Below are 27,285 nucleotides of genomic sequence, written 5' to 3'. Positions count from 1 at the left end.
TTTTTTGGAGTCGGGGGGGGGGATATCATTCATATGGGTTTGACGAAAGGAATGGATGTCTTTCATGTATCCTTCGCGGTCTCATAACTTTCCATGTCTTTTTGTGTGCTCCAATTTCCTGTACATGATGAAATCATCCACTCTAAATCATTGATATATCCCAAACCAGTGCTGGTGATGACATGATGGGGTCTGCTGTAGACTCAGCTCCCGTAAATTCGGAATGCCCGAGGAGCCAATCGAGTTATCCAAAGTGAAGCTTAGAAGTATGGGGATGTGGCGGTGGGGGTGGGGGTGGATCGGATCGACACCCCAACCTTGGAGTTCCGGAGTTATAAAAGAGAAAGAGTACAGTATTTCTATCCTCTCTACTCCATGAATCAACACCCCAGATCAAAACTGTCGCCATGCACACCCAACTCCTCCTCCTCCTCCTCCTTCTCCTCCTCCCCCCCCTCCTACTAACAATCCAAATCCTTCTCCGAATAACCAAATCCCTCACATCCCCTCTCAAGAACATCCCGGGACCATTCTGGGCCCGCTTCAGCAACCTCTGGTACTTCAACCGTCTTCGCCATGGCCAATTCGAGCATGACAATATCAAGCTGCACAAGCAATACGGTCCGATTGTGAGGATTGGTCCGAATCACTACAGTATCAGTGATCAAGCTTCCATCAAGACCGTCTACGGTACTGGCTCTAAGTTTGCCAAATCTGCTTGGTATGATGGGTGGAAACATCCTGCTCAATGGACTGTTTTTGCGGATAGGGATATCAAGAGACATGGTATGCTTTCCATTCGTTTTGCTCCTTCGGGTAGTCTTGGATATGCTGGCTGACGACTATGTTTGATGTAATTGTAGCCGATACCAGAAAACGTTTCACTAGTTTATACTCCATGAGCTCGTTGGTAAATTACGAGCCATTCGTAGATCACTGCGCAGAACTATTCAGGAATCGTTTGAACGAGTTCGCTGATAACGGGGAGACACTCAATTTGGGCCATTGGTTCCAATGCTATGCCTTCGATGTCATCGGAAACATCACATTCGGAGAACGATTCGGTTAGTAATGCACCGTCCAACTTCGCCATAGAACATACTAACCAAAAACAGGATTCCTAGACCGAGGCCACGACATCGACGGCACAATCGCAGCTCTCCAAAAAGTAGTGATGTACAGCACCATAGTGGGAGTCTTCCCAGAATGGCACCCACGCCTCTTCAAGCCCCTAAGCAAATTTAAATGGTCTGGTGCCGGCGGCCGCGCATACATCAGCAACTTCGTGGAGGACAAAATCAGTGCCCACGAACAAAAATCCAAGTCCCAAATCGCAGACCCAGAGAACAATGAAGCCCAATACGAACAACCGCAAGACTTCGTCGACAAACTCATGCAAGCCCGCCAGAAAGATCCCGAGAAAGTAACGGACTATCACCTCTTTATCATGGGCCAGTCCAACGTGACAGCAGGGAGTGACACCACAGCTATAAGTTTATCGACGATAATGTGGCATTTGATGCATTACCCAAACGTTTTTCAAAAACTCCGGCAGGAGATCGACGATTCCACTGCCCCGGGATTGTGCCGTTCGCCGATTACCTTTAAGGAAAGTCAAGAAATGCCCTATTTCCAGGCTGTTATGAAAGAGGCGCTACGGATGCATGCTGCGACTGGTCTTCCCATGTGGAGGACTGTTCCTGATGGAGGGGCGGAGATTGGGGGTCGGTTCTTCCCTGGTGGGAGCGTTATTGGGGTTAATACTTGGGTTGCGCATTATGATGAGACTGTCTTTGTTGATGCTGGGGTCTTTAGGCCTGAGAGGTGGATTGAGGCTGAGAGTGAGCCTGAGAGGTTGAGGGTTATGAATCAGATGTACATGCCGGTGAGTATTTTCCATGCTGAGGGTGTGGAATTGGCAATTGATCGGTTGGCTGACTCTTTTTTAATTTTAGTTTGGTCTTGGTTCGAGGACTTGTCTTGGGAAGCATATCTCGATTTTGGAGATGTCGAAGCTTATTCCGAGACTTGTGCAGGAGTTTGATTTTACCCCGTTGAGGAAGACGTGGAAGACGGAGAACTTTTGGTTTGTTAAGCCTGTTGATTTTGAAGTCCGGGTAACGCGGAGGGCAGTATGCACTTTTATGAATAAATGATATGAGATTCAATATTGTAAACAGCTATCATCAGACCATCCCCAGATTCATCCTGCGATATTCCATGATCAATTCATTGACATCTCCCATATCCGTATGATCATATCGTGATGCGTCGTGTGTATATTCATCTTCAGTCTGGTCATCGTCCGCCGCCGAAATGATCTTGGCAGATTTAATCCGCGCCAGATGCCAAAATTCTGATGCGTGGCGGAGAAATCCAATGAGTCTCCATATGTTCTCTGGTGTCTCAGGGATGTCGCTGTCTTCTGGTATTCTTTTGTCCCAGATTCGTCTCCAATTTTCAAGACCTGTCTGCACCGGAGCCAAGGTCGTCTCGGAAATGAGAGAGTTCTGTAGATGGAACATGAGAGAATGTATTGCTTGAACCATTGCGAACAGGTTCAAAGTCCCAATATTAGAGTATTCTTCAACCAAGCTGTCATCAATTTCAGCATGGCAGATCTGTCGCACAACTGATACGATTGACAGTCTATTTCTCCAAAACCGAGTCTTAGTCCATTCTTCGAAATGGGATAGGCATCCGGCCGCTGATTCAGCCTGGAAGCATGCCTCGGGGCATGAGACACCCATTTTCAATTCGGATACCATAATTCGAGGGGGTGAGTTGTGTAATATCACAAGTGCTGCATCGATAAGGAAGATGAATGTGATTGTCCTTGTATAATTAGTACCCCGTTGCTTTTTCTGTAATTGAGAATTGGATTCGTTCTACCTCATCATTTCCTCCTCTTCTGCAAATTGTTGCCACCACTCCTGCAACCTATCATGGACTTTCAGACGTTTATGGGAAGCATGCCCAATTCCGATATGCCTTGCGAGCTATTTCATAGTCGAATTAGCAAAAAGGAATAGCCTCATATGCAATTCTTAGCTCACAGTCACCATCGACGCATGACGATACCGCCTGATCCTTGCTTGTGATTCCCCAGGGCCTTCTCGTTTTTGCAGCGAGCAAACTAGATATCCAGCCTGGAGACTCTGCAGTCTTTCCTTATTCCACACCTGATCATTGCTTCTAGGTGAAGGATGATTCCGGAAGCACTCATGCAAGAAGATGAGTTCCTCTACGCTATCAAACCACTTTCTAGCCGCCTTGGCGTCTTCTTGATAAGGAGATAGACAAGCCCCAATAACTACCATCACCGAGAGTAATGCAGGTATCGCGGTGTGTAGATTGAAAAGCGGCTTGTGGATAATAGGGCAATTTGGGTACCAGAGAGACCAGAAATATTCCAGAAAACGACGGATATTTGGCGTTGAGAAGAATATTTGGCACTGGTCGTGGGCTTCAGATGACCAGTCAAATGTGATCACGTCGTTGTTCCGTTTGTGGCAGATGATATTTTGCAGGTTTCGTAGTAGCTCTAGGGACTTCGAGACTAAAGGATCAGACAATGGTAGTGGGGCTCTTCCCTGTTGTGCTTTGGAGGCTTGTCGCCCTGTTGAGGTAGCTTTATCCTCGTAAGCATTTGCAACCAAATTCTGTCTCCATCGGAACGATTCAGGGTCTGTAAATGTGGACATTCCCATTGAGCTTGTGAAGTATGCAAGATGCTCTAGTCTTTCGGCTTGGATGATATCCGAGGTTATCTGAGAAGAGAAGAGAAGGTCCAGAGTCGAGAAATCGAGAGGTGATGGCATGTTTTGCAATAACTGCGTCGGTTCAAGAGAAGGTTCAGGGAAAGATGGAGTGTCATTTGTATGGTACGAGACACTGTTCTCGTTCTGGCTTTCAGGTTCCAACGAATGGTCACCGGGGATTGTTGAAAGGTTGAACAGAGGAATTGTAGAGCCGAGGACCTTGGTATCATCCGTAATTGGTAATGCGGCATTTCCATTTAAGTCTGTTGCAAGACAAACTCGTTTGGGCTGGTGTATCTCATTTGGATTCACATATTCCTGATGCTCGGGGTGGCTCTGGGCCTTGAAGGAGTCACGAGACCTGCAAGTCCGCTCATGCCGGCGTAGTGCATCACTGAATTCGGATGTGAGCTCATCAATTACTCTATCGAGCCATGACTTCTTACTTACCTGCGTTTGAAAGAGTTGCCACATGTACAAACATGGGGTCGGGCGTTGTCGTCTAGAACATCTTAACACTTGGACATTGTCTGGATGGAGACACTTACGAGATGCCGAGTGACGCTTCAAATGCTCAGGTCGGCTAAACGTCGTAAAGCATACCTCGCACGACCATTCATCCATGCTTAGAAATGAGGCTTGACAAGGTCAAGTTGAATTGCAGATCAACTCGGGTAAAGTGGCGCCGAAGTGCGGGGGGGGAGCCAAGCAAGTACTGCAGAGTTCGGGCTGATATACTTCATAGTTGTATTTGATCTATTCACTTATGATGGATTGGATTGTGTTCTACTAGATGCTAGTATGCTGGTCGCATCACACGCTAAAACCAACCGTCTCTCCTACCTGCCTAATTTGATCATTAATATCGCTTCAATACAAGCGACCAAGACCCTGAAATGAGCTCTGTGTCTAAGCCAATGAACAAAGAGGCGAAATTAATTAATTCCACGCTAAGGATGGCAGCGGATCCGTCGGAAATGAGGCCCTTGGCGCCAGTTAAATAAGAGCGAAAGGAACGTCACTTTTGGTTTCGATGTGAATAGTCTACTAAATAAACCCAACCATGGTTAACTTCACTCTCGTTAACGGCCAAGTCTATACGCCAGGTCTGGCAATTATTGATGCCCCACAGCCCAACACGCCTCTCGGCGGAGGTAAGTCAGTCCACCAAAGCCCATTGCCTCCTGAACTAACCAGATATCTAGACAACCTCCAAATCGCAATCGACGTGTCAGGAAACGGCAAACTCCCATGGCCACCATCTACCGACAACGACTCAGCAACCCAATTCCACGACATCAGATTCTTCTTAACTTCGGAGTCACTCTCCCACAACTTCACCATCTCAAATGGCACAACGCCATCGACTAACACAAGCTACGTTGGACCGGTATTAGACCTCGAGCCATCATCGACTGTCAAACACGTAAATTGGATCTGGCCCAAGTGTCTCGTCGGCGATGGCTCTGGATCAAAAAGCAATTCAGATCGCGGCGCATACAACATCTCCATGCACCAGTCTTTCCGCTGGAACGGAACTGACTATTACACCGTCTTCCAACTGCCCATTTCTGTTACAAACAGTATCTCTGAGAGTGATGAGCGAGTTGATTGCGCTTTACTAGAAAATGAACTGCTGAGCGTGGCGGAGGTAGATGAGAGTTCGGATTCCTTGCCTGGGCAGCCATGGATTGAGGGAGTGAGTACGACGGAGTCGAGTGCATCGCCCTCACAGACGGGTATGGGCATTCGCTCTCATGCGGGATCTAGGAGGATGGCTGGAATTGCGATTGCGGCGACTGCGGTTTTGCATTTCTTGTGTTAAGGAGTGAGCGGTTCCCGGATACCATCCCTTGTATACTATTAATTTATTGTCCTGAACTTAATATGAAGACCCTTTTCCTTAGAACAGCCATTTATTTGCGCGAGATTGTCGCAACTGCTTCATGGGTACTTTGGATCAGGCTGAGCCTTCTAGAACTTAACTCTTTATCATTGACTTACGCTGATCTCTCTTGGTCAGGAACGTAGATTGAGCATGCAACCTTGCTTGAAGTATGTCCCCTGGTGTTGTATTACAACCCCTTGATTCACTACCTGTCTTTCCCAGAAATGCCCCGACCTCAACTACGTCAAGCAGACATGTCTCTCAAAATCTCCAATTCATCATGTCAAAAAGATTCAACAACGGTACTTTACCAGCAAACCCGAACCAACTATACGAACCAACTCCTAAGCCCCGATGACGCTCCTCTCAACCCATAGACGCCCCCTCACAAGAAGAGCCCTCCGAGCCCGCCTTACCCGAGCCCTGATAATTCTCTTCATAATATGGAACTTAACAGAACTCCACCTAATCCAACACCGAATCAACACACCCCAAAACAATAAACCCCACCACAAACAATACTCTAAAGCCAAAACCCCAACCAAACCAAAAGAACGAATATACATAGCAAGCGTGAACTGGAACAATGAAGCAATCCTCCGCAGCCACTGGTCCCGCACCCTCCTAGACTTATCCTCTCAACTAGGTCCAGAGAACATATTCATCAGCATATACGAAAGCGGCAGCTACGATAATACAAAAGGCGCATTGCGCGACCTAGACTGGGAACTAGAGCGGCTACGCGTTCCGCGGAATATCACACTGTCACATATTACTCATGAAGATGAGATGGCAGCGCCTGCGCGTGGTGAGGGTTGGGTGAGGACGACGGCTGGCGGTGCGAGGAAGCTTAGACGGGTCCCTTATCTTGCTAGAGTGAGGAATTTGGGTTTGTTACCTTTGTATGATCTTGCGCGGCAGGGGATTACGTTTGATAAGATTTTGTTTTTGAACGATGTCGTTTTTGAGGTGACTTTGCTACTCGGTTCCAATGCTCTACGTTTGGATGTATGCTGACTATTGATTCTATCAGCCCAGTGATGTTTTCGAACTTCTTAATACTAATGACGGTGAATATGGCGCAGCCTGCTCATTGGATTTCTCCAAGCCGCCGAATTTTTATGATACTTTTGCGTTGCGGGATATCAGGGGCCATGAGGCTGTCATGTCTACTTGGCCTTATTTCCGGACTGTGGAGTCGCGATATGCGATGAAAAGTCTATCTCCGGTTCCAGTTGCTAGTTGCTGGAATGGTATGGGTATGTATCGCCATATTCAAGAGATATGTTATCTGCACAGACTAACTAGAAGATAGTGGCAATGCCCGCAGGTCCCTTCCTAGCCACATCACCACTTCGATTCCGAGGAATCCCGGATTCACTGGCAGAATATCATCTTGAAGGCTCTGAATGCTGTCTCATCCATGCTGATAACCCTCTTTCCGAGGAGAAGGGTGTATACCTCAACCCTCGGGTTCGGGTTGGCTATACCGGCCAAGCATACGCAGCCGTGAAGCCAATATCAAATTGGCTGACTGCAAAGAGGATTCTGCAGGGATTATGGGTTAATCGAGTACGCCGGTGGAGTATTGCTTTTTGGGTGAAAGAAGAAGTTGTTCGACGGCGGGTGGATAGTTGGAAAGCTCTCGATCCTAAGAACGACGAACCCGGGCAGCTCTGTATCATCGATGAGATGCAGATTCTGCATCGGTATGGATGGGCTCATGTATGATAATTAACAGATTCATGCATATTGTTTATAATGTTCAGCAACTCCTTGTAAGCCATTGTTCGGCCCTTTGCTTATTCAGCCTTCGTGGTCTAGTTGGTTATGACGTCGGTCTCATATCCTTTCTTATGACATTCTTGGTAACAAGATTGACATCCGAAGGTCTCCAGTTCGAACCTGGACGAGGGCATTGTTTTTTTGGCGCTGTGGATATGCGTTGTGGGTTAATTGGCTTGTTAGTGCGAGGGAAGGGTGGGGATGTTTTTTTTTACTGGGTCACCGGAACAGTAGGTAGGAAGGGGTGTATAGAGTATGGGGGCAGGTTATTCGATTAATATTACTACGTTTCATATAATTTGGGGCAGTATGTTCATGGGTTGCCCTTTGTATGTAGATGCCTCTGTCCGTAGACAGGAATCCATCCTTTTTTGTAACCTTCTGCTTTCCCCGAGAAATATATACCCTCAGACAGACTATGGTATAAACCAAGAGTGTCTACCCCCAACTCAAACAGCACTCTTCCCCGATTTCCCTTCATCCAAAGACTCAACCTCAGCAGGCGCAGCAGTTTTGACGGGCTGCACCGGCGCAGCTGGCGGAGCAGGAGCAATCCAAAAGACAGGATACCTCCGCTGAACATTATTCATAATCAGGGCGCAAACCAGCAACAGTGCCGAAGACAACAGAACAATCGGTAAATAATACCAAGAGAGATGCCAGATCTCATCATTAGTAGCCGGTAGCAGAGCAGTCGCACCAGCAGGCGGATGGGTGGTGCCGGTCAACTGCATGACAACGATAGCAAGAGCAGTCGACAGTGAAGCTGCCAGCCAGCGGAGGGATTCGAAACGCTCTTGATCGGGCATTAGGCTGAACAGCTTTGTGACGCAGAGGCCTGTTAAGGCGCTGAAGAAGTGGCCGAAGACTAAGGCGCGTGGCTGGGCTAGAGGGCTTTCGATTGCGCCGAAGACTAGGACTGCTGATGCACCCTTTTTCCATGCATGTTAGAACGTGGATACGGATGTTTGTTTGGCTGCTTTACTTACATATGAAGCGATGATACCGGGGACGTTACGTTCATTGAAATAATCCGAGTAGTTGAAGATTGCCTGGACGACAGATAGACCACAGAATGCAGTCATAAAAGACCATACGGCGACGAGGTATGTGTTCAGTGGCTTCACGGGTTCTGCACGGTAGCCTAGCCAATGGCTGATCCACGTAGGGAGACGGGCGAGACGCGAAGGGGCCATGGTGGAAGACCACTAGGCGGGTCTGGGTATAGAAAACAAAGAATTAGAGTTAAGCTCAACGGCGACATCAAGGGAAAGGAAGAAGATCTTAAAGCCCTGGCGTCCGCGCTGATCCCGGGCCGTGAGGGGGAAAAGAAAAATTATTTGGAGAAAAAAATTGGAGATGATGACGGTTACGATGTATTCGGATGACAGGACCGGGTATTGACGCTGGTTTTAGAGATGTTGATTGGATTCAGACAGGAAATAGTGGGGACATGGGGGGAGGATCCTCACTAAATTACCATATTCCATACCAAGCCGTTTCTATGACACATGGTTATTCGCCCTACATAATTTCAACTATTGACAGTGCTTAGTTGTATAAAAACACACAAAGCCCACTGAGCATGTTATCTTTGCAGCTTTCCTAGACTCAGTGATGAGTTGTGATGGATTGAAAAGGCGGTGGGACTCATAACACAACCAAGTGACTATAAATTAACCTCCCACAAGATAGAGCAAGGCTGTCCGCGGTATACTGTATCCGGAAGAAATGGGACGAAGGATATTGATCAAAATTACAAGTCAGACTCTTGCATCGCGAGATGGGTGGTTTCATTAGCAAATTCGATGACAAGCGATCTGCGATGACTTTTTCTGGAGTTTTGAAAAGTGAAGAGTTCTAAGAGAAACTTTGCGTTCTCAACTTGGAACGGTCACCGCAGGAAAGACGCTTATTACGTCGTATAGCTAGTTGATGGTGGCTCCACTTCACATGCTGTCACTGCGTTCTCGGGAGAAAAGGTAGGCGAAGAAGATTACGTAGATAAAGGAGACAGAGTCGTAAAAGGAACAAGTAGAAGATGGTGAAAATGTAGTATTTATAGAAGGAAGAGGGAGTGTAGAACTAAGAACCTTTCGCCGTTCTAGGTCAGCCTTACTCGATAAGTCTTGCTTCGAGGTTAGATATAAGCTCATAAGCCTATGACGATATGCATATCCAACTATAGACTATACATCCTCTTCCAACCCATGTACAAGCTCCCGATCAACAATATGCGACTCCCCGAGCGTCCCCTTCATGACAAGAACAAGATCATCAACGGCAGCCAGGAACTTAAGATAAGCACTAACAGCCACACAAAAACGGCGATAGTTCTCATCGCGAATAAGCTCCTTACTCAACGTAATCTCCACATGGCGCATATTCCAGAAATCATGACAACGCTTAAGCAACGGCGTAGGCAAGACTTCCGGAAGCGGATCACCAGTCTTGAGCGACTGCTCAACAACACTCAGGACGGCCATGACATCGCCAATATTGCGGTGGTCGAGAAGGCCCGCTTGGCGGGCTAGACGGCTTTGGAGATGTTCCGGTAGTGAAGCGGAGAGGTAGAGGAGACGGCCGAGGTTTTGATTTAGATCTTGGCAGAGGGATTTCACTTGGCTTAGACGTTCGCTGTCGAAAGGTGAGCTGGAGAATTCGAAGCGAAGGAGGGCGATTGGTCCTTCTAGGGAGGTGAGGTTGTTGGCTAGATCGAGGGCCAGTTGCTCTGCTGCTAGCCCTTCGTCTCGGCCTTGGCCCCAGCAGGTTAGGAGGAGGGCGTAGTGGTCTGATAATTCGCGGATGACGTTGGAAAGGGATTTGCAGATGTGGCGGGAGGCTGATGGGGGGCGGGGGAATAGTTGGACGATTAGGGCACCTGCAGATCCGATGAGGACTAGGACTAGTCGGCGCCAGAAGACGCTGTATCCGAATCCGGGATTGCCATATGAGGGGATGTGGCTGGGTCAGTGTTAGCTGAGTGGGTTGCTGTATTGCTGGGTACTACTTACGTGTCGTCGAAGCTGTAGCCGATGACCAGGATACAGGTTGCGCCGGCCATCATCATTGCCTGCAGCAAGGCAGGGGGAGCGAAGACACGTCCCCACATTAGGACAAGGATTACAACTGCCATGATAGCGGCGAGACCGTATGGATTTCCTTCGCCGTGGCCTGAGCCGATATACCATGCAACCAAGCCCAAGGCCCCGCCGACGATAGTACCGATAGCTCGACAGATGAGGGAGAACGTGAAGTCGGCCATGTAGATGACCATAGTGGTTTGTCCCATGATGAGCGCCCAGAGCCCTTTTTCGCGGTAGTAGAAGCCCGCGGTGGTCGGCAGCGCCGCAGGGATGGCGAGTGCGATTGTGACAACAACCATGCGCATAGCATACATGCCTTCTGTGCTGATAAACCAGTGGTAAGTTCCGATGATGACGCGACTCAAACCACTGGGTCTGTTCACACGGTAGCCTCTGCTGATGCGAAGATGCTGCTGTGCCGCTTTAGACTGCGCCTCTGCAGCATCGGGATCGGTGGTCGGGTTCTGAGCCACAATGACAGGGGCCACGGCATCCTTTCGAAGGACCCAGTTGACAGCGTACCGCAACCCCCTAGGTAGCCACAGACGGACCTTCTGGCGCTCTCTCAGGAGAGCGGTTAATTGCCCCAGGACTCGCTCCCAGCTGTCGGCGACTCCGAGGAGCTGCTCCTCGAACATCATTCCAATAACGATACCTCTCACTCTGTGGACAGTAAATTCATCGAGTTTTGTGAGCTCGCCCTTCTCGTTGAAGATTGAGGAATGTGTTTCGATCAGTCGTTCGGTGGTTTCATTTGCGAATGACGCGCGTAGGGCTTGCATATTCGTCAATGCCACCTGGCTGCGATCGTGCAACTCGGCAAGGTGTTCCTTAGAAGAGCTGCCAAACCAACGAGTCGTGTTGACTTTGTGAATACATTCGGCAATTATCTCAGTTGCCTCCTGGCAAGCTGGAAGGATATCTTTGCTGGAATCCTTCAAAGCTTCGATGGTTTCTGATCGAAGGGATTCGTGTTCTGGGCTTCGCAGCGCTTGAACCAAGTTGACACTCTGCATCAGCTGTCGCATACCAACCTCGCGTGGGCGTTTCTTCTCGTCGCCATTGGCTTCTGATATCGCGTCCGATTCCCGACTTGCAGTTATTTGGCGCAATTTCTCCAGCTTCGCTTCGCCTCCGAGGCGTGCAATGTGGACCTCCAGCAAGGACAGGTTGGCCATCAATGCCTGGCGTAGCGGTTTCTTCAAGCTCTTGACGTCGTCGGCACCCCACCAGCCAACAGAGAAATCCAAGGGCAAAAACGCCATTGCTGGCTCAATGGCTTTGTAAGCTGCGATTGTTTTCGTTTTAATTTTGAGCAGATCCTTCAGCACCAACTCTTCTCCCTTCAGAAGGCTGGATTCTGTGGCATTCAGTGGACCTTTGAGCAGTCGCACCAAGCCTTCGATACCGTAAAGCACTGTGTGGGAGGTAGATTGAGGGAAAAAGATGAAATGGGAGACGAGTCCTAGACCAATTCCAATGGCAGCTGGCTCGACCAGAACCTTGGGGATCGTCCCTTGGAAAGATGGAAGCAGTGGACCAATAGTCAAAGTAACGTCGACAATAATAGTTCCGAAAATCTGCAGCAGAATAAATTTGGGGTTCTTTGCCCGAAGACGGGCCTGTATAAAAGTCAGCATATCCATCGATGTCTCCAGACATGAAAGTCATACCAATAGATAGATAAATAGACAGATTAAACAATAGTAAACGGCAGTGACGCGAACATCAAGCATAAAGCCAGAGTAAACAAGAACCTGCTCAACAGCAGCCAAACTTTGGCCGGTGGCATTAGCTTGGCTATAAGCCAATTGACCAAGCGCTTGAAGCCGGGCCTGGGTCTCAGCCGCAGGCCTTGCGGCAATGGCAGCCTTCATGGCGATTACACCCCAGGCCCAGCCCATAGCCATGCCCAGAACAAGGGTGAGGGCTCCCAAAAGGAAGATGAAGACAATTCCGGTCGGAGGCACCATAAACAACACCAAACTGGATGAAACATGTTAACAACGGATTCGCGATGAGATATAGAGTTGCTCTCACGTTGCAAAGAACGTCGCAGTTCCAATGGTGCTTAGAGACGGCGTAATAAATATCAATAGCGACGCGACCCATGCTGCCACCGAGCATCGGAACAGCACTTTGAGATCGCGCGCATTGAAATGATCCAGCCATCCTGGCAGCTTTTTGCCTGTCTTGACTGGTGGTGCAGCCTTCTCGGCGGACCCCGACCCCTCTCCAGAGGTCAGCGGAGAGCTTGGCCGGGCATCGCGCGAAGGCGCAGGCTCGGGCGTGGGTTCAGTCATAACCTGAACAGTGCATCCGGGCAGATAAGCTCAGAAGTAGTCAGAAGAAGGGGTGTGGGCATTCCTGGCGGTTAAAGGGTTAAGAAATTAAGATTTTTGTGTCCAGACTTTGAAACTTTCAACCTTGGAACCCGAACACGGAAACGACCGATCGGCGCTATTGGCATTATTTGATTTGGCTATCGACTTGACTGTGATGGCTTCTCCCGTTGATCGTCCTTTAGCTTGCCTTGTTGTCTTGCCTCGGGACATTAGACCGCGCATAACATGTTATGCTGCCACACAAAGCGTGGAAATTAGGCTTGGCAACGCATGTGTCGGGGTATCGCTCCGATGTAGAAGCTTGGCAATGGGACTGTCTCAGGATTCAAGTGGAATTGGTAAAAGTATTGCAAAAGGATTTAGATGCCTGGATCTTGTGGGCACTATTGAGCGCCTCGGTCATATATTTGCTTGGTTCGAAGTAAAAATCTGTACCTCGGGCCCCTATTATGGGGTGCGACTATGGCATACCGTACCTTTCACCGTTTCACCATGGCATTCATTTATTAACGTTAAATGTAACTTTGAAGCGTGGGATGCACCACGTGGCCTGGGTTTTCAGGCACGATTGATTTCCGCAAACGATAACGTTATCGCTCGTTTTGGCATAACATTCCTTATGCCACCAAATCTATTGGGGCTCTCCCACTCGTGCCAGCTAAAAAGGAACTCTTATTCAAATTCTACAAAGAGATTGCTATTTTTGAATCAAATCTCCACAAATTTGACCGTTAAGGTGAAAATAAATTCGCGCCAACTGTTTGTTCATAAATTGCCCCGGATTGAAGAGGAGACGCTTCGGAGCTGAATCATCACCTTAGGTACTCCATACCCGTGGGCAGGGGTCATAAGTCCTTCCACCCCTCCACTTTTATATGACCATGAGTTACCTGAAAGAATCCGATGGGGGAAAGAGAGGCCAAAGCAGAGCGAAAATAGCGCATGAAACGGCATCGAGACTTTTATGTAGAGACTGTCCGATACTTTCTGGCATTATACACACTCATGACCTCTGTTGTATCTGAGTGCGGGGCGAGCTTTCGAAACCTTTATAGTATGACGCAATTTTTCCGCCTCGTTATATTACATGCATCATATGAAGCAAGTACTCTTTGACTCGCACGTAACCTGAATTCAAGCGTGCATTTTATAACGTTAATGGTAGATGTGTTTCTCACCACTTCCGGTGTACTGCAAGCTCCTAGGGAATTTGATCCTCATGAACAAACAAAGTCCAGAATGTTTTGCTGGTTGATGCACATACCTGCAATGTATCGACCAACCAATGTGCTTCTTGGTATGTGTCGCTTGACTCTTGGTCAGATCCCTTCATGCTGGTAAGGTAACTCTGTAATCCATGACTCCTCAAGTCTAGCTCAGGTGTTCCCATGGAAATCACTCCAAGGGTTGATTTCTTGATAATGTGAACATCCATGCTGGGCTTTCTTGTGCTGAGTCTGAATGAAGTAGGGCCTTAGAGAACGATTAATAGGAACTCCGTAGTTTCGGCATGTATGTACATAAACGCTTAGCTATATTTCCTCTAGACTATACGCAATGAATGTTATAGGACACGACATTGTCTGTTTCACATATGTTAGTTCTTGTAAGAATGAGAGCGTTTGAGCTTACTTATGTCGACGATCTCAGGTCCCATAGATCAGATACAAGTTTCTAAGAAACCTTGTGATGGGACAGTCCCTTGTCCCACCTCCATTTGATGTACTGCATCCCCAGGAAGCAATTCGGGTATTGGGCATGTCAACCGGTAACAACTCTCGAAGCCAATTTACTTCATTGGCTGCTGCCCATGATCCTTCACAGTGACCGCCTAGACCGTGAACGGCAACAATACTTTCAATTTTGGTAAGTTGTCTCTGAGCTTGGAGCTAAGGAAGGGCGACATACTCAACTTTAGTGTCAGGTTCTGGGCCTTTATATAACAATTTTAGCCTATTTTGCTTAGCGTCCGATGAATGCGGTGGCTATGGAGAGTTTTGTCAATATGAATCCAGAGCCATACTATAATTTTTGAAACCTCACGGTCTTTTGCTTCGACTGGCTCTGTCTATTGAACAACACCATGACTAGGGCATAGCTTAGTACGGTTTAGGTGCGGGATTGAAGATGGGCGGAGGCCAGCGTCTATAGAAAATGAGACTTGTATGCTTCCACTATGCAACAATGTTATCTCTCAACAACTAGCATTGCGATATCCTGTTAGATTGGCTACTTGCTGCGCCTCTAAGTTGACCACGTAGGGTCTTCCATTCCTGCGTTGGAGACCAATTTGTCAAAATCTACACAAATTCGAGGACATGTTCGCTCACATTTTTCTTGTCTCTCCCTTCCATCGCAAGTAGAAAGCAAATGGCTGTTATAAGCTAATCCATGGGGTTAACCTTCCAAGATCTACGGTCCAATCGGCTAAACGATCTGACGGAAATAAGGTTGATTGCCTTAGGCTGTAAGGTGCCTGGCGACTCAGGTGTCAACCTTTAACGTATTCGGTAAGCGAGCTGGACATGTAAGCGAGCTGGACACCCATCCAAACCAATTATTTTTAAATACAATTATGTCAACCAAAACGCCATTAAATTCAATAAGCTAAAATCGAGGTCTATTAGGACAGGCATTTCTCTTATGACCCTCAATTCCACATGCTCCACACTTCGGTAAGGCCCTCGTACGCGGCTGTAAAGGTGCCGGAGGCGGTTTTGGCTGACGGGGTATTGGCGCTTCAATTACTGGTTCTTCCACCTAAATAAGCTCTAGAGCCTCTGAAACTGATAGGCCTTGCTCTCGAGATATCTGCCTAGTAGACCGAGTCCGTTTTCTCTTTTTTTTCTCGTTTTCGGCCCGTAATTCCTTATTTTCCTTCGCTAGAAATATAGCGTTATGCATTGCAAGCTGGCAGCCTTTGATAAGCTGATTTAACGCGCGATCTGATGGGCTCGGTGGACTTCGCGATCTTGTACGAAGTAAAGCTTTAATTGAGGAAGCTTGCCGACGTAGTTGTTTCTCGGTAAAGGGGGTTTTTGGTGTGAAATTACGGCTCGATTCACTCCCTCGGCTCGGAGGGGGGTCGGGGTTCGAAGGCGAATATCGAGCTTCGAGATTACTCGATCCGGGTCGTAAGGCACTAAACCAGCGGCGGCGAAGCAATTCTTAATAGTCTCCGATTTAAATGCCTCGATTCGCGCGGATAGGTAAGCTTCGAGGAAGTCTAATTTATCGATATAGTTGATCCTAAGCCGCATTTTCGTTTCGATAAGCCGACTATACGAGCGTTTTAATACCGCAAAATAGCCAATATCGAGAGGCTATAAAAGGTGAGACGAATATAGAGGCATACAAATTGGAATAATATCGTTTTTTTCACAAATTTCGTCGAATTTCGGGGTTAAATGACTTCCGTGGCCGTCGAGTATCAAAAGTCTATACTTCCCCTTCGTACGCGAAGAAGTAGACGGAATAAAGAGCTTTTCGAGCCACCGAAGTCCAATTTCATCGGAAGTCCACCCGTTCGGACTAACCTCGAGGCGCCAATCTTTCGGAAGGCCGTCGAACCAAGACTCGACGAAGACTTTGCCCTTAAAAATCACGCACGGAGGAAGCGCCCACCCCGACACATTTATACATTCAATTGCGGTAACCCACTCGCGATTTCCGGGTTATAAAAGTGCTCGCCGACCGTAGAATTCCCTTCTCGTGATCACCTTCGCGGTCGCAATTAAGCCCATTGCGAAACCGGTCTCGTCAAAGTTGTAGATATCGTCGGAATCGATACCGTACGAAAGGATCGTTTTTTGGACGAGAGAAAACCATTCACGAATAACTTTAGGGTCTTCGCATTTTGCGCGCTCGTAGTTATATCGCTTCGAGAATCGGGTTAAAAGATCGGGATGCCTTTTCACGAAGTTATAGACCCATTTCTCGCCGACTGTTTGAACTAGTATACTTCCGCGGGCCGCGAGAAGAAGATTCGCAGTTTCTCGTACAGTAGAAGGCCGAGGCGCTGCTCCACGGGTATCAAGAGAGATAATCCATTTTTGAAGCGATTCCTCTTCGATATCCGTTAATTTGTGTGAATTGGCGCGAGAAATCGCGCGGTTTTGGACACCCTTAAGGCGCGTAGAGAGGGTTGAATTCGGTACATTAAATCGACGCGCTGCTTCGCGTGTAGAAGCAATTTCTTGATTCTTAAGAGCCTGAATAGCTAATAAGATCCTACCCTCTTGCTCTTCTCGATTTCGAGAGCTTTGAGAGCGAATTGGTGGCATAGTGGGTGGTTAAAGATAGAGGGTAGTATAGGAATTACGCGTTTTGGATGGGTGTCCAGCTCGCTTACATGTCCAGCTCGCTTACCGAATACGTTAACGTTAATTCAAATTCAAATTTTTCCATCGGCTTGCCGACTGGCATGCAACACTTCGACCGCCAGCGTCCAAGGTCTTCAATCATCAACTAATAACGCCGACATTATCTAGAATTCGGATTGAAACAAAAGCCACCGATTTGCCTTCTATCGTGATTATGGCGAAGATGAAAAAGTTAGTCAATCGCCTCCTCAAAAGTGGAGCAAGCGGCCATACAATCCAATGAGCCTCCCCGCTGTACAGTCTGTGGAGAATTTCACTGCGAAGACGGACCCGATGTCGTGCTCCGCGATTAGCTCGGAACAAAAGGAACCTTCTTCCCATCTGGACTTTCCTTTCTTCAAGTTTCTGGGGGATAACAAGACTTGACCATGACACACACCATGGAAAAGTCAGGATTCACGGACGACAAGGTCCAGCCTGCGCCCAATGCAGACTTCGACGAGTACGATGTGAACCCTAAAGCAGAATTCGAGCTCAACGTCGGCGGTCGCGCCGCGCTGCAGCGTCGCCTACGGAATTACCAGGTCACCATGATTGGATTCTGCAGTGGAATCGGTACTGGTCTGTTCGTCGGAACGGGTTCTGCATACGCCAAAGCCGGTCCCGCTGGTTTGCTGCTCGCTTACATTATTGTCGGAGGTGTGCTGTGGTGTGTGATGCAGAGCATCGCCGAACTCGCAACTCTTTTCCCTACCGCCGGATCTTTCCCTCACTGGGCGACTCGATTTATTGACCCGGCTGTCGGTTTTTCGCTCGCTATTTCATACGGATACTGTTATACAATCGCTATCGCCTCGGAAGTGTCCGCGGCTGCGGTCATTGTGTCATATTGGACGGATATAACGCCTGCAGTCGTGATCACGGTCGGATTGTTGCTGATTCTGGCCATCAATTTGCTGAGTGTACGATTCTATGGTGAATCAGAGGTCATTGGAGGTGCCGTAAAGGTTCTTTGCTTCCTCGGCTTGGTGGTCGTCTCGATCGTCATTACTGCAGGTGGCGGTCCCAACGGCGATGCCATCGGCTTCCGCTACTGGAACAACCCTGGGCCGTGGACCAACTACAATGGCATTACAGGCCCGCCAGGCCACTTCCTTGGTTTCCTGTCCTCTTTCGTCAATGCCTCATTCAGTTTCATCGGTGTCGAGTGTGTGGTCATCACAGCATCCGAATCGGTTGACCCCCATCGCGCGATCCCCAAAGCCGCCCGCCGAGTCACCTACCGAATTGCCTTCTTCTACATTCTCGGTGCTTTCCTCATCGGCCTGATTGTGGACCCCAGAGCCTCCGGCCTGACTTCCGGCTCCGACAACGCCAACAGCTCGCCTTTCGTTATTGCTATTTCCAATGCTGGTATCAAGGCACTCCCTTCTATTGTCAATGCGTGCATTCTGATTGCCGCTTGGTCGGCCGGTAACTCTTACTGCTGGGTCGGATCGCGCATGATCGTCGCCATGACCACCGACCACCAACTCCCCCAGTTCTTCGGACGCGTCGACAAGCACGGTGTGCCATATGTGGCTGTCATCACTGCTTGGCTCTTCGGTCCATTGGCATATCTGAGTCTTGGCACCGGCGGTGCCGCTCAGGCCTTCACCTGGCTTCTGAACCTTAGCACTGTCGCAGGTTTGATTGCCTGGGCCACCCTCTGCTTCTGCTACATTCGGTTCTATGCCGCAATGAAGAAGCAGAATGTTCCCCGAGACACAATTCCATGGAAGGCACCTCTTCAACCTTATGCCGCATGGGTGGGATTCATTGGTTCAACCATTATTACTTTGGTGGCCGGTTTCCCCGTGTTCTTGAAGGGTAATTGGAACACATCCGACTTTGTTGCTTCGTATGTCGGTATCCCCATCTTTATCGTTCCCATCATTTGTTGGAAGCTCTGGCACGGCACGAAGTTTGAGCGTGCTGCCAACATCGACTTATGGTCGGGACGTCTTCAAGATGGGGAGATCATGCCACATGAAAACCCGCACAACAGTGCGTGGAGAAAATTCGTCGACTGGCTGTTTTAAAATGAATTAACGATGTATTATATTGCATGCCATGCAGTGCAGGCCATTCAACATGAGCGAACATGAGCGATTTACAATTTATTTACTTTTCAACCATATCTTGTTTCAAGACATTGTAATTATCCATTTTTCTGCCATATAAGCTGATTATTTGATTTTGAATTGCTCTTTGAGCTTTCTGATATCTTGGTGAGAAGCTTTGCAGCATCCACCAACAAGGAACTCCTTGAAATGACCCTGATCATAAGCATCATTGACCACCTTGGCCAATTGGTTCTCCCAGGGCTCCTAATCCCAAAGTTAGCAAAGCCATCCCTCAAAACACGCAAAAACGGGCCAAAACCCGGACTCACAGAATCTCTCACATTATCACCCAATCCATCCGGCTTCTCCCAAACCTGCGTAGTGGTATTATAAACCTCCCCATTGGTCCCATCAGGATACAAAACCAAAGAAGGAGCGGCATCCACAATCCCCTCCTTAATAGCGGCATCAACAGCAGTCCCAAACTTCTCCACAAGCCCAGGAAGCTTATGAATCTTAGTACAATTCATCCCAATACCCCAAGGCGCCTTCCCACCCTCAATCGGCCCAACAGCCGCCCGCACAACAGAATCAATATCACTCCCATCAGGCAAAACTCCCTCATCCCCGGGGAAAACACAAGCAACCCAGTAAGGCGCCGTAATCCCCGAATCACGAATCGCCCTCCTAACAGCCCGAACCTCATCAAGCCTAGGCAGCGTCTCGAAAGCAACATAATGCAACCGATCCCCCAACTTCCCCTCATCAGCCTCAACAAACATTCTCAACCGCTCCAAATGCCAAACATACAACGCCTCCTCGTTGTCATGCTCAGCGTCATAAGCCCCACTATACTCCTGACCAGGAATCATACAAGCACCATACGGCCCCAGACTCAACGCGACAGCGGCGGCGTCGTGCACCTTGGCTGCTTCGGCGATATCCACCGAGCGCGTTAGGTAAGGGCCCACTGCGCTGGCGGGGATGCCGTCTGGGTGCGCTTGTGTCTTTGTGAGTGCGAATCCGCGCGCGGAGACTTGATAGGTTGCTGTGAGCAGGATGTCTACTCCTGCATTGCCGAAGTCTTGTTGGCAGGCTTGGAGTGTGGCTGGGTCGCTGACTAGTAGGTGGCTGGCCCAGAGGGGAGTTGTTGCGCTGTCGAATTTTATGTTGTATTGATCGCCTAGGGAGGTGCCTAGGCCTCCATCTAGGATTTTGATTGTTGCCATTTTCTTTGGGGTTTGGTTTGGAATTGGGATTTTGGATATGTGCTGAGGTGAAGTGGGGGATTTGTTTCGATATCGGAGATCGTTTTTTATATTGGTTATGTAATCTGCCGTTTTTTGGGTCGCGTATAATGCTTATTTGGGGATTGTGGGGGGTTGGTTTTTATGTGGGATTGTTTGGATGTTATGATGTTGGAATTGTATATGAGGTTTGTGGTTTAGACGATTGAAGATTGATGGTGATGTGTAGAGGGGTTGACAGCTGCACATCTGCACATCAGCCCTATTCTCTAATCCAACCACCAACTTCATGACTGGGACAAAATCAAGCAAAAGTAGGCGAAATTTTCCCAGATGCCCGATCCGCCAATCTCTCTCGAATAAGCACCTCGTAAACATGCTCAGCCCACGAACAACAGACCTTACGCGTATCCTTCGGGTCAATAATCTCCTCAACCCCAAACGCATTCGCAGTGCGCACGGGGTTCATAAGCCGAAGATATTCCTCTTCCAACTCTTGGTACCGCTCCTCCTTCTTACCAACTTTCTCGGCTTCTCTCAATTCATGCCTATGACCAACCTCAATACCGCCATCAAGTGGCAACGAACCCCACTGTCCAGACGGCCAAGCAACCTGCATAACAGGATCTCGGCATCCAAGCATAACACCACCGGCAACGCCAAACACACGGCGCGTGACCACATTAAAAACCGGTACAGTCGTGCTGAAATACGCCTTGGCAAGTTCAACGCCCCAGCGCATAGTAGCAGTGCGCTCCGCAACAGTTCCAATAGCATACCCAGCTTCGAGCACACAATGTCAGATACAATCACCAAATTCAAAGGCAGGGGAGGGCAGGGGAGATGTATAGTTCCACTTACGGACATCAAGGAACTGCAAAATAGGCAAATTCATCACATCACACAGCTTAAGCAGCCGAGTGAGTTTCTGGCTCCCTGCTGCATCTAATGCACCACCGTTGACTTCACAGTTCAGGGAAATAATGCCCACAGGACGTCCGCCTAGACGTGCAAGTCCGCCGATAGCAGTTCGACCCCAGAGTGCGCCGATCTCGAACCAGGAATCTTGATCAACAACTGATGTGATGACCGATCGCGCATCGTACATGCGGGCTTGACGTCTGGGAATGATACTGCGCAGTGCGATATCCTCGCGGTGTTCTGGGTCTGTGCAGGAGATCACCGGAGGCGCCTCCCTTCCTGAGTTGGGGAGGTAGCTCAAGACGATCCGTAATTGCTCATAGCATTCTGCCTCGTTGGCAGCGAGGTTGTCAATTGTACCGTTCATACAATGAACCATAGGACCGCCCAAATTTTGGAAATCAAGACCTTCCTCGAAGGTAGCGCCCTCGACGACTTTAGGGCCAGCATTAAATAGGGCGCCAATATCGGCAGCCATGACAGAGAAGTGACAAGAAACAACTCTTGCCGCGCCGAGTCCAATCTACAAACATCAGCAACCCCATACACCTCACCGGAATCAAAGGACTAACCGCAGGACCAACAACAGCCCCCAAGTTTGGAATCCCCATATTCAACTGCTGGACAACAAACGGAAAAGAAGCAACATGAGGTAAATAACTCCACCCCTCCTTCTTGATAGTAGTCACACTCCCACCGCCCGAACTCCCATCAACAAGCTTAACAACCGGAAGCCGCAACGCAATAGCAAGTTTCTCGACATAAACCGTCTTGCCGGTACTAGCGCCATCAGCATGACCAGACCGGATACTGAAATCATCAGCTGTAAGGAGGACTTTCCGGCCGCGCAGAAGGCCCGCGCCTTGCACGTTATTGCTTGGGATGAAGGATACGGGCTTTTCGCATCTTGGTGCTGTCTTTGCCCATGTTACTGTGCCCGACACAGAGCCGATTTCTGTGAAGGTGTTGCTGTCTAGCAGGGCTTCGATTCGTTCGCGCACCCATAGTTTTCCGGCTTGCTTTTGCCGGATGTAGCCTCTGTTCTTTGGATCGGGGGTTGCTGCTATGATGCGGAGGTCTTTTATTTGGTTTAGGACGTCTGAGTGGTCTGCTGGGAGATTTGGTTTGGGGTTTTTTTGTTTTGGGGATATTTGTGATGCAAGTTGGTTTAGACGGTTTGTTGCTTGGTCTCTTGTTGCTGCTGTTGGAGATGGTTTCTCGTCTTTCGCCATGGTGAATGTATTTACTTGATATTGTTTTTTTTTTTTTTTTTCAGTTCAGTCGTTCGGTGTTCAGTCGTGTTCGGTGTAGAATTGGAGATTTAAAGATACTAGATGGAGTGAGGGGGTGGCCTTTCCGAGGGCCGAGGTCACTTTTGGGTTATAAGGATATCTGGGAGTATTAAATCCGATAGCAATGGATCTTGAACGATATTACGCTTGAGATATTACTCTTTATTTAAATCGATTCAAACATTATCGCTGTCGACTAACTTACGTGCCGATATATATGCCCCCGGCCTTAAAGCTTGTCCATTTCCCCATGTCGTCCCCGCACTCACCTATCAAGCGATTGCTGGTCGCCAACAGGTATGAAGTCATTGCCCATTCACAACACAATGAATCAATCTCTAAACATCCAAAAAGAGGAGAAATCGCCGTCCGCATCCTCCATGCAGCAAGAGAATTACCCAATCAAGTCGAGACATACGCACTCTATACAACAGACGACAGAACACACTGTGATCTAGGCCGACCCCAACAAGCAATCCAAATCCCCTCAGCAGCCACCTACCTTGACATAACCCACCTAGTAAATCTAGCGCGCAAGCACTCCATCGACGCTGTACACCCAGGCTATGGCTTCCTCAGCGAAAGTGCCGAGTTCGCCGAGCGGATGTGGCACGAAGCCGGCGCAATTGTCATAGGACCCGGCTGGGAGAACCTCGCCCGAACAGGTGACAAGCTCCAAGCGAAACAGCTTGCACGGCAATGTGGTGTTCCTGTTCTAGAAGCTATGGCACAGCCCACCGCTAGTGTGGATGAAGCGGGTGCGTTTGCTCGCGCTGTTGGGTTTCCTGTTATGATTAAGGCCGTTGATGGTGGTGGTGGGCGTGGCATTCGGCTTGTGCGTGAAGAGGCTGAGTTGGATAATGGCATTCAGCGTGCTATTGGGGAGTCGCCTTCGCATACGGTGTTCGTTGAGAAGGCTGCTGTTGATGGGTTTCATCATGTTGAGATTCAGATTGTTGGTGATGGCACGGGGCAGGTGAGGCATCTGTGGGAGCGAGATTGTAGTGCTCAACGACGGTTTCAGAAGGTTGTTGAGTGTGCTCCTGCTTTGATGGATCGGGCGTTGATTGGGCGAGTGATTGAGTCTGCGATTAAGATGGCGAATCATATTTGCTACAAGTCGCTTGGGACGTTTGAGTTTTTGGTCAGTGAGTTGCGCGGGGAGTTTTATTTCTTGGAGGTCAATCCTCGTCTTCAGGTTGAGCATACTATCACCGAAGCTATCAGTGGGATAGACTTGGTGCAGACGCAGCTTTTGTTGGCGCAGGGATATACGTTCACGGAATTGGGCCTTGGTGATGCGACTAATGCATTCAATACTCCACCAAATTCCTTCTCCGTCCAACTCAGATTGTGTGCCGAGGACCCTAGCAACAACTTCGCTTTGAGCATTGGCAAGGTGACTCGATTCAGTGTCCCAAGCGGAAATGGAATACGAGTCGATACCAATGTCAATATCACCGGTTCCCCATTGATCGTGGGATCTAATTTCGACAACCTATTGGCGAAGATTATTGTCACAGCACCAACCTGGGAAGCAGCCGTGAGAAAGGCTCAGAGAGTCCTGGCCGACTCCCGCATAGACGGGGTGAAAACCAACATCAATCTGCTCCGGGGAATCGTGGCCCATCCTGATTTCATGTCCGGCAGAGTCGACACACAATGGCTCGGGTTGAGTCTCAAGTCTATACTGCAGCACGGAGAGAATATATCGAAGGCTCTACAGATGCAAGAGGGATCTACTGCCCCCTCACAGGCAATCACACAGAGTACCCTGCCAGCATCCAATCTACTATTCCAAAAGGGAGATGCGTGGTCCATCACGTTGGAGCCTCTCTCAGAGGACCAACAAGCAGATAAAGTATCCCATCATCTCCTCCTCTCTCGGGTACTGCGCAATGAATTCCCCACTTCTCTAGCCGCCGAGATCGAATATACCACACCAACATCCCGTACAGCAATTCCCTACCGGATGAAACTCGAAACAACATCAACAGCCGCGTCAGCATTGGTCTCCTCATCCCACCGACGAGGCGATATAAAGAACCCCCAGCACATCGTCCTCCCTCTTTCCGGCAAACTGATCGAGGTTCTCGTGGCCGACGGCGAAGATGTTGCCAAGAACCAGGTCCTGGCTTTCGTTAAGCAGATGAAGATGGAGCTGGAGGTACGCAGCCCTCGTGCTGGACGGGTTAAGTGGGTTCATGAGATGGAGGATGAGGAGGAGGATGTTGCTGAGGGTATGTTGTTGGTTGAATTGGAGCCGAGTGGTGGCCATGTGGAAGTAAGAGGGAAGTTATAAATTAGTGTAGCAGACTTGATGTGTATAGTAGTCGAGTCCCGTCAAGAATACAATTGGAGAACAGCAGATATTAACAGCCAATCAGCATTTCTAGCTCTTTGATGTTCCAGCATCATTGGTCTAGTGGTAGAATTCGTCGTTGCCATCGACGAGGCCCGTGTTCGATTCACGGATGATGCACATTCTTTTTAGTATTTTTTTTTGGTTTGATCCATGATTTAGCTTATGTGTGCGCAGTCTAGTTTAATTGTTCCTTGTTGATTAGCAGCACAGTCTCAGTGGACAAGAGAATGGCCAGTAAACTATAAACCTTAGGCCGTGTTTACTTTCAGTTCGTGGCGGTCAAGTCAAGTGACGTCACTCACTTATCCCAACTTACCTTTCTCATTCTCTCTTCTGTTCGGACTATAGGTGGCCAAAATGGATTCCCTTGGTATCTACAGCCTGACCTTCAACTGTGCAAGGAACCTTGTCGATGTCGACCATTTCGCGCAACACTTTTTCGATGCGCTCCCCGCGTCGGGTGGGGGAGCTCCGCACCAGACCTAATATTCCTCTCACTACAAGAAATCGCACCCATCGCCTACTCGTTCCTCGGAGGATCCTACCTCCAGCCTTACTTCGATGCATTCCGACGCGCCGTTAGCAAAGCGGCCGCGCGCCGTTGGGACCATCACTACGAGAATTTCCTCAGCGATAATACCGGCATGACCGGCCTGATGCTCTTCGCGCGCCACGATACCCTCGAGCAGATCGCCTGGAAGGACACAGCACATGTCGGATTTGGAGTTTCGGAAATGGGAAACAAAGGTGCTGTCGGCGCTCGTCTGGGGTATGTCGTGGAAGCGAACCCGACCAAGACTGTCGATCTGACTTTTGTCGCGGCGCATCTGGCCCCCATGGAGAATTCCTTTGAACAAAGGAACATGGACTGGAAAAGTATTGTTGAGCGCCTTGTATTCACGCACTACCCGGGCGTGCAACCAGAGTCAGAAGTCAGCGAACAAACCGGCCTCCTGAACGACGCAGCCTCAGCACACTCCGACCACAGTCGTCGCGACCTCTTCGCGCCAAACGCCTACCTCTTCCTCGCTGGAGACCTCAACTATCGCACCTCAGACACTGGACCATCGCTCAAGGAGATAGTGAACTTCCCACGGCGCAACGCGGGCCTGGACGACCCATCGCACTACACACACCTGCTAAAGAATGACCAGCTCACGCGCGAGATGCGATCCGGCCGATGTTTCCACGGGCTAGCAGAAGCGCCGATTGACTTCCCCCCAACATACAAATACTCGGACGCAGCACGCGAAGCCGCACGACAGGGGTTGGACACAGACCAGGAATGGAAATGGTCCAGCCACCGCTGGCCCAGCTGGTGCGATCGAATCCTCTACCTGGACACGCCCTCATGGGTAGGTGAAGGTGGAAAAGTACAAACATTCGCATATGAAGCACTGCCTCTCTTTGCACAGTCAGATCATCGCCCCGTTGCGCTCGTAGCTTCCGTGCCGCTGAAACCCTCCGAGAATCACACGAGACCGGAGACGCGAGATGTCGCTCCGTTCTCCCTTGATCCGAATTGGCAGGCTAGGCGGGACATGGCGCGTCGGAAGGAGGTGGTGGTGGGTGTTGCTGCGTATCTGGGGCTGACCTGGGAAGGCAACCGATTGTTGTTTGTGCTGGTGGGGGGTATCTTCGGGGCATGGATGCTTCTTCGATCTATGGAGGTTTGAATTTTGTTTGACCGGGAAACATTTGCGTGTATTCGGAAGAATGATCATGCAATACTGTTCGCCTCGGCTCTTTGTAATGTTGCATCAGCACCAAGGATCCAGGATCCAGAATTAGTCCTGTGACGATGAATTCATCAGATAATCGCAGTAGACCGGCTATCGGCTGCTAGGACAACCCAATGAGTATTCTTCGTTTAGCAAGCCCAGAGGGTCACATGAACCGAGCCGATCCGAAACGGTCTGGATGCAGAATGCAGGTAAGATGGCGCTGAATGAGGTCACTGGCTTGAAAACCTCCGATAATCGCTTTGGGCAACGACTGAATGGCTGTGATGCAATGGCTGAGACCATTTACCAGCACTATATGCCACTGCAGTGGTCTGCAGAAGACAAGTACAAAACTTCTGGAACATGTTCCTGCAGTGGAGACACAACAAAAAGGCATACAAGTACCCGTCACACCCAGGACCACATGAGCCATTCAAGTGACGC

General features: G+C 49.1%; 10 protein-coding genes across 10 annotated transcripts; 4 read left to right on the top strand and 6 right to left on the bottom strand.

Moving 5' to 3' along the window:
• Positions 1–407: 407 nt before the first annotated feature.
• On the top strand, positions 408–2,156 carry N7508_002155 (cytochrome P450; the record flags this gene model as incomplete). Its single annotated transcript, XM_058460221.1, has 4 exons — positions 408–786; positions 864–1,064; positions 1,116–1,885; positions 1,956–2,156. The coding sequence occupies 4 exons, from the start codon at positions 408–410 to the stop codon at positions 2,154–2,156; spliced, it is 1,551 nt and encodes a 516-aa protein (XP_058323753.1).
• A 30-nt stretch (positions 2,157–2,186) lies between these two features.
• N7508_002154 (transcription factor domain-containing protein) lies at positions 2,187–4,385 on the bottom strand (the record flags this gene model as incomplete). The annotated part of the gene is made up of 5 exons (XM_058460220.1): positions 2,187–2,835; positions 2,893–2,999; positions 3,057–4,155; positions 4,212–4,263; positions 4,310–4,385. 5 exons carry the CDS (start codon positions 4,383–4,385, stop codon positions 2,187–2,189), a joined length of 1,983 nt encoding a protein of 660 aa, XP_058323752.1.
• Positions 4,386–4,824: 439 nt separating this feature from the next.
• N7508_002153 (glycosyltransferase family 69 protein) lies at positions 4,825–7,380 on the top strand (the record flags this gene model as incomplete). Its single annotated transcript, XM_058460219.1, has 5 exons — positions 4,825–4,915; positions 4,967–5,579; positions 6,027–6,618; positions 6,683–6,908; positions 6,965–7,380. 5 exons carry the CDS (start codon positions 4,825–4,827, stop codon positions 7,378–7,380), a joined length of 1,938 nt encoding a protein of 645 aa, XP_058323751.1.
• Positions 7,381–7,883: 503 nt separating this feature from the next.
• Positions 7,884–8,630, bottom strand: N7508_002152 (HPP family protein; the record flags this gene model as incomplete). Its single annotated transcript, XM_058460218.1, has 2 exons — positions 7,884–8,366; positions 8,424–8,630. The coding sequence occupies 2 exons, from the start codon at positions 8,628–8,630 to the stop codon at positions 7,884–7,886; spliced, it is 690 nt and encodes a 229-aa protein (XP_058323750.1).
• Positions 8,631–9,623: 993 nt separating this feature from the next.
• Positions 9,624–12,823, bottom strand: N7508_002151 (uncharacterized protein; the record flags this gene model as incomplete). Its single annotated transcript, XM_058460217.1, has 4 exons — positions 9,624–10,398; positions 10,449–12,142; positions 12,194–12,506; positions 12,561–12,823. The coding sequence occupies 4 exons, from the start codon at positions 12,821–12,823 to the stop codon at positions 9,624–9,626; spliced, it is 3,045 nt and encodes a 1,014-aa protein (XP_058323749.1).
• Positions 12,824–14,020: 1,197 nt separating this feature from the next.
• On the bottom strand, positions 14,021–14,300 carry N7508_002150 (uncharacterized protein; the record flags this gene model as incomplete). The annotated part of the gene is made up of 2 exons (XM_058460216.1): positions 14,021–14,056; positions 14,130–14,300. 2 exons carry the CDS (start codon positions 14,298–14,300, stop codon positions 14,021–14,023), a joined length of 207 nt encoding a protein of 68 aa, XP_058323748.1.
• Positions 14,301–17,627: 3,327 nt separating this feature from the next.
• On the top strand, positions 17,628–19,268 carry N7508_002149 (putative amino acid permease; the record flags this gene model as incomplete). Its single annotated transcript, XM_058460215.1, has 1 exon — positions 17,628–19,268. The coding sequence occupies one exon, from the start codon at positions 17,628–17,630 to the stop codon at positions 19,266–19,268; it is 1,641 nt and encodes a 546-aa protein (XP_058323747.1).
• A 147-nt stretch (positions 19,269–19,415) lies between these two features.
• N7508_002148 (homocysteine S-methyltransferase family protein) lies at positions 19,416–20,521 on the bottom strand (the record flags this gene model as incomplete). Its single annotated transcript, XM_058460214.1, has 2 exons — positions 19,416–19,556; positions 19,622–20,521. 2 exons carry the CDS (start codon positions 20,519–20,521, stop codon positions 19,416–19,418), a joined length of 1,041 nt encoding a protein of 346 aa, XP_058323746.1.
• A 322-nt stretch (positions 20,522–20,843) lies between these two features.
• Positions 20,844–22,692, bottom strand: N7508_002147 (uncharacterized protein; the record flags this gene model as incomplete). The annotated part of the gene is made up of 3 exons (XM_058460213.1): positions 20,844–21,322; positions 21,401–21,983; positions 22,033–22,692. The coding sequence occupies 3 exons, from the start codon at positions 22,690–22,692 to the stop codon at positions 20,844–20,846; spliced, it is 1,722 nt and encodes a 573-aa protein (XP_058323745.1).
• A 310-nt stretch (positions 22,693–23,002) lies between these two features.
• On the top strand, positions 23,003–26,793 carry N7508_002146 (putative pyruvate carboxylase; the record flags this gene model as incomplete). The annotated part of the gene is made up of 3 exons (XM_058460212.1): positions 23,003–23,049; positions 23,107–25,036; positions 25,498–26,793. 3 exons carry the CDS (start codon positions 23,003–23,005, stop codon positions 26,791–26,793), a joined length of 3,273 nt encoding a protein of 1,090 aa, XP_058323744.1.
• Between the last annotated feature and the right edge of the window lie 492 nt (positions 26,794–27,285).

This window comes from Penicillium antarcticum (genome assembly GCF_028974205.1).
Source record: "Penicillium antarcticum strain IBT 31339 chromosome Unknown utg000002l_segment0_segment0, whole genome shotgun sequence".
Taxonomy (NCBI): Eukaryota; Fungi; Ascomycota; class Eurotiomycetes; order Eurotiales; family Aspergillaceae; genus Penicillium; species Penicillium antarcticum.
The sequence above is the reverse complement of the archived record's forward strand: the minus strand, read 5'-3'. Positions and strand labels throughout refer to the sequence as shown.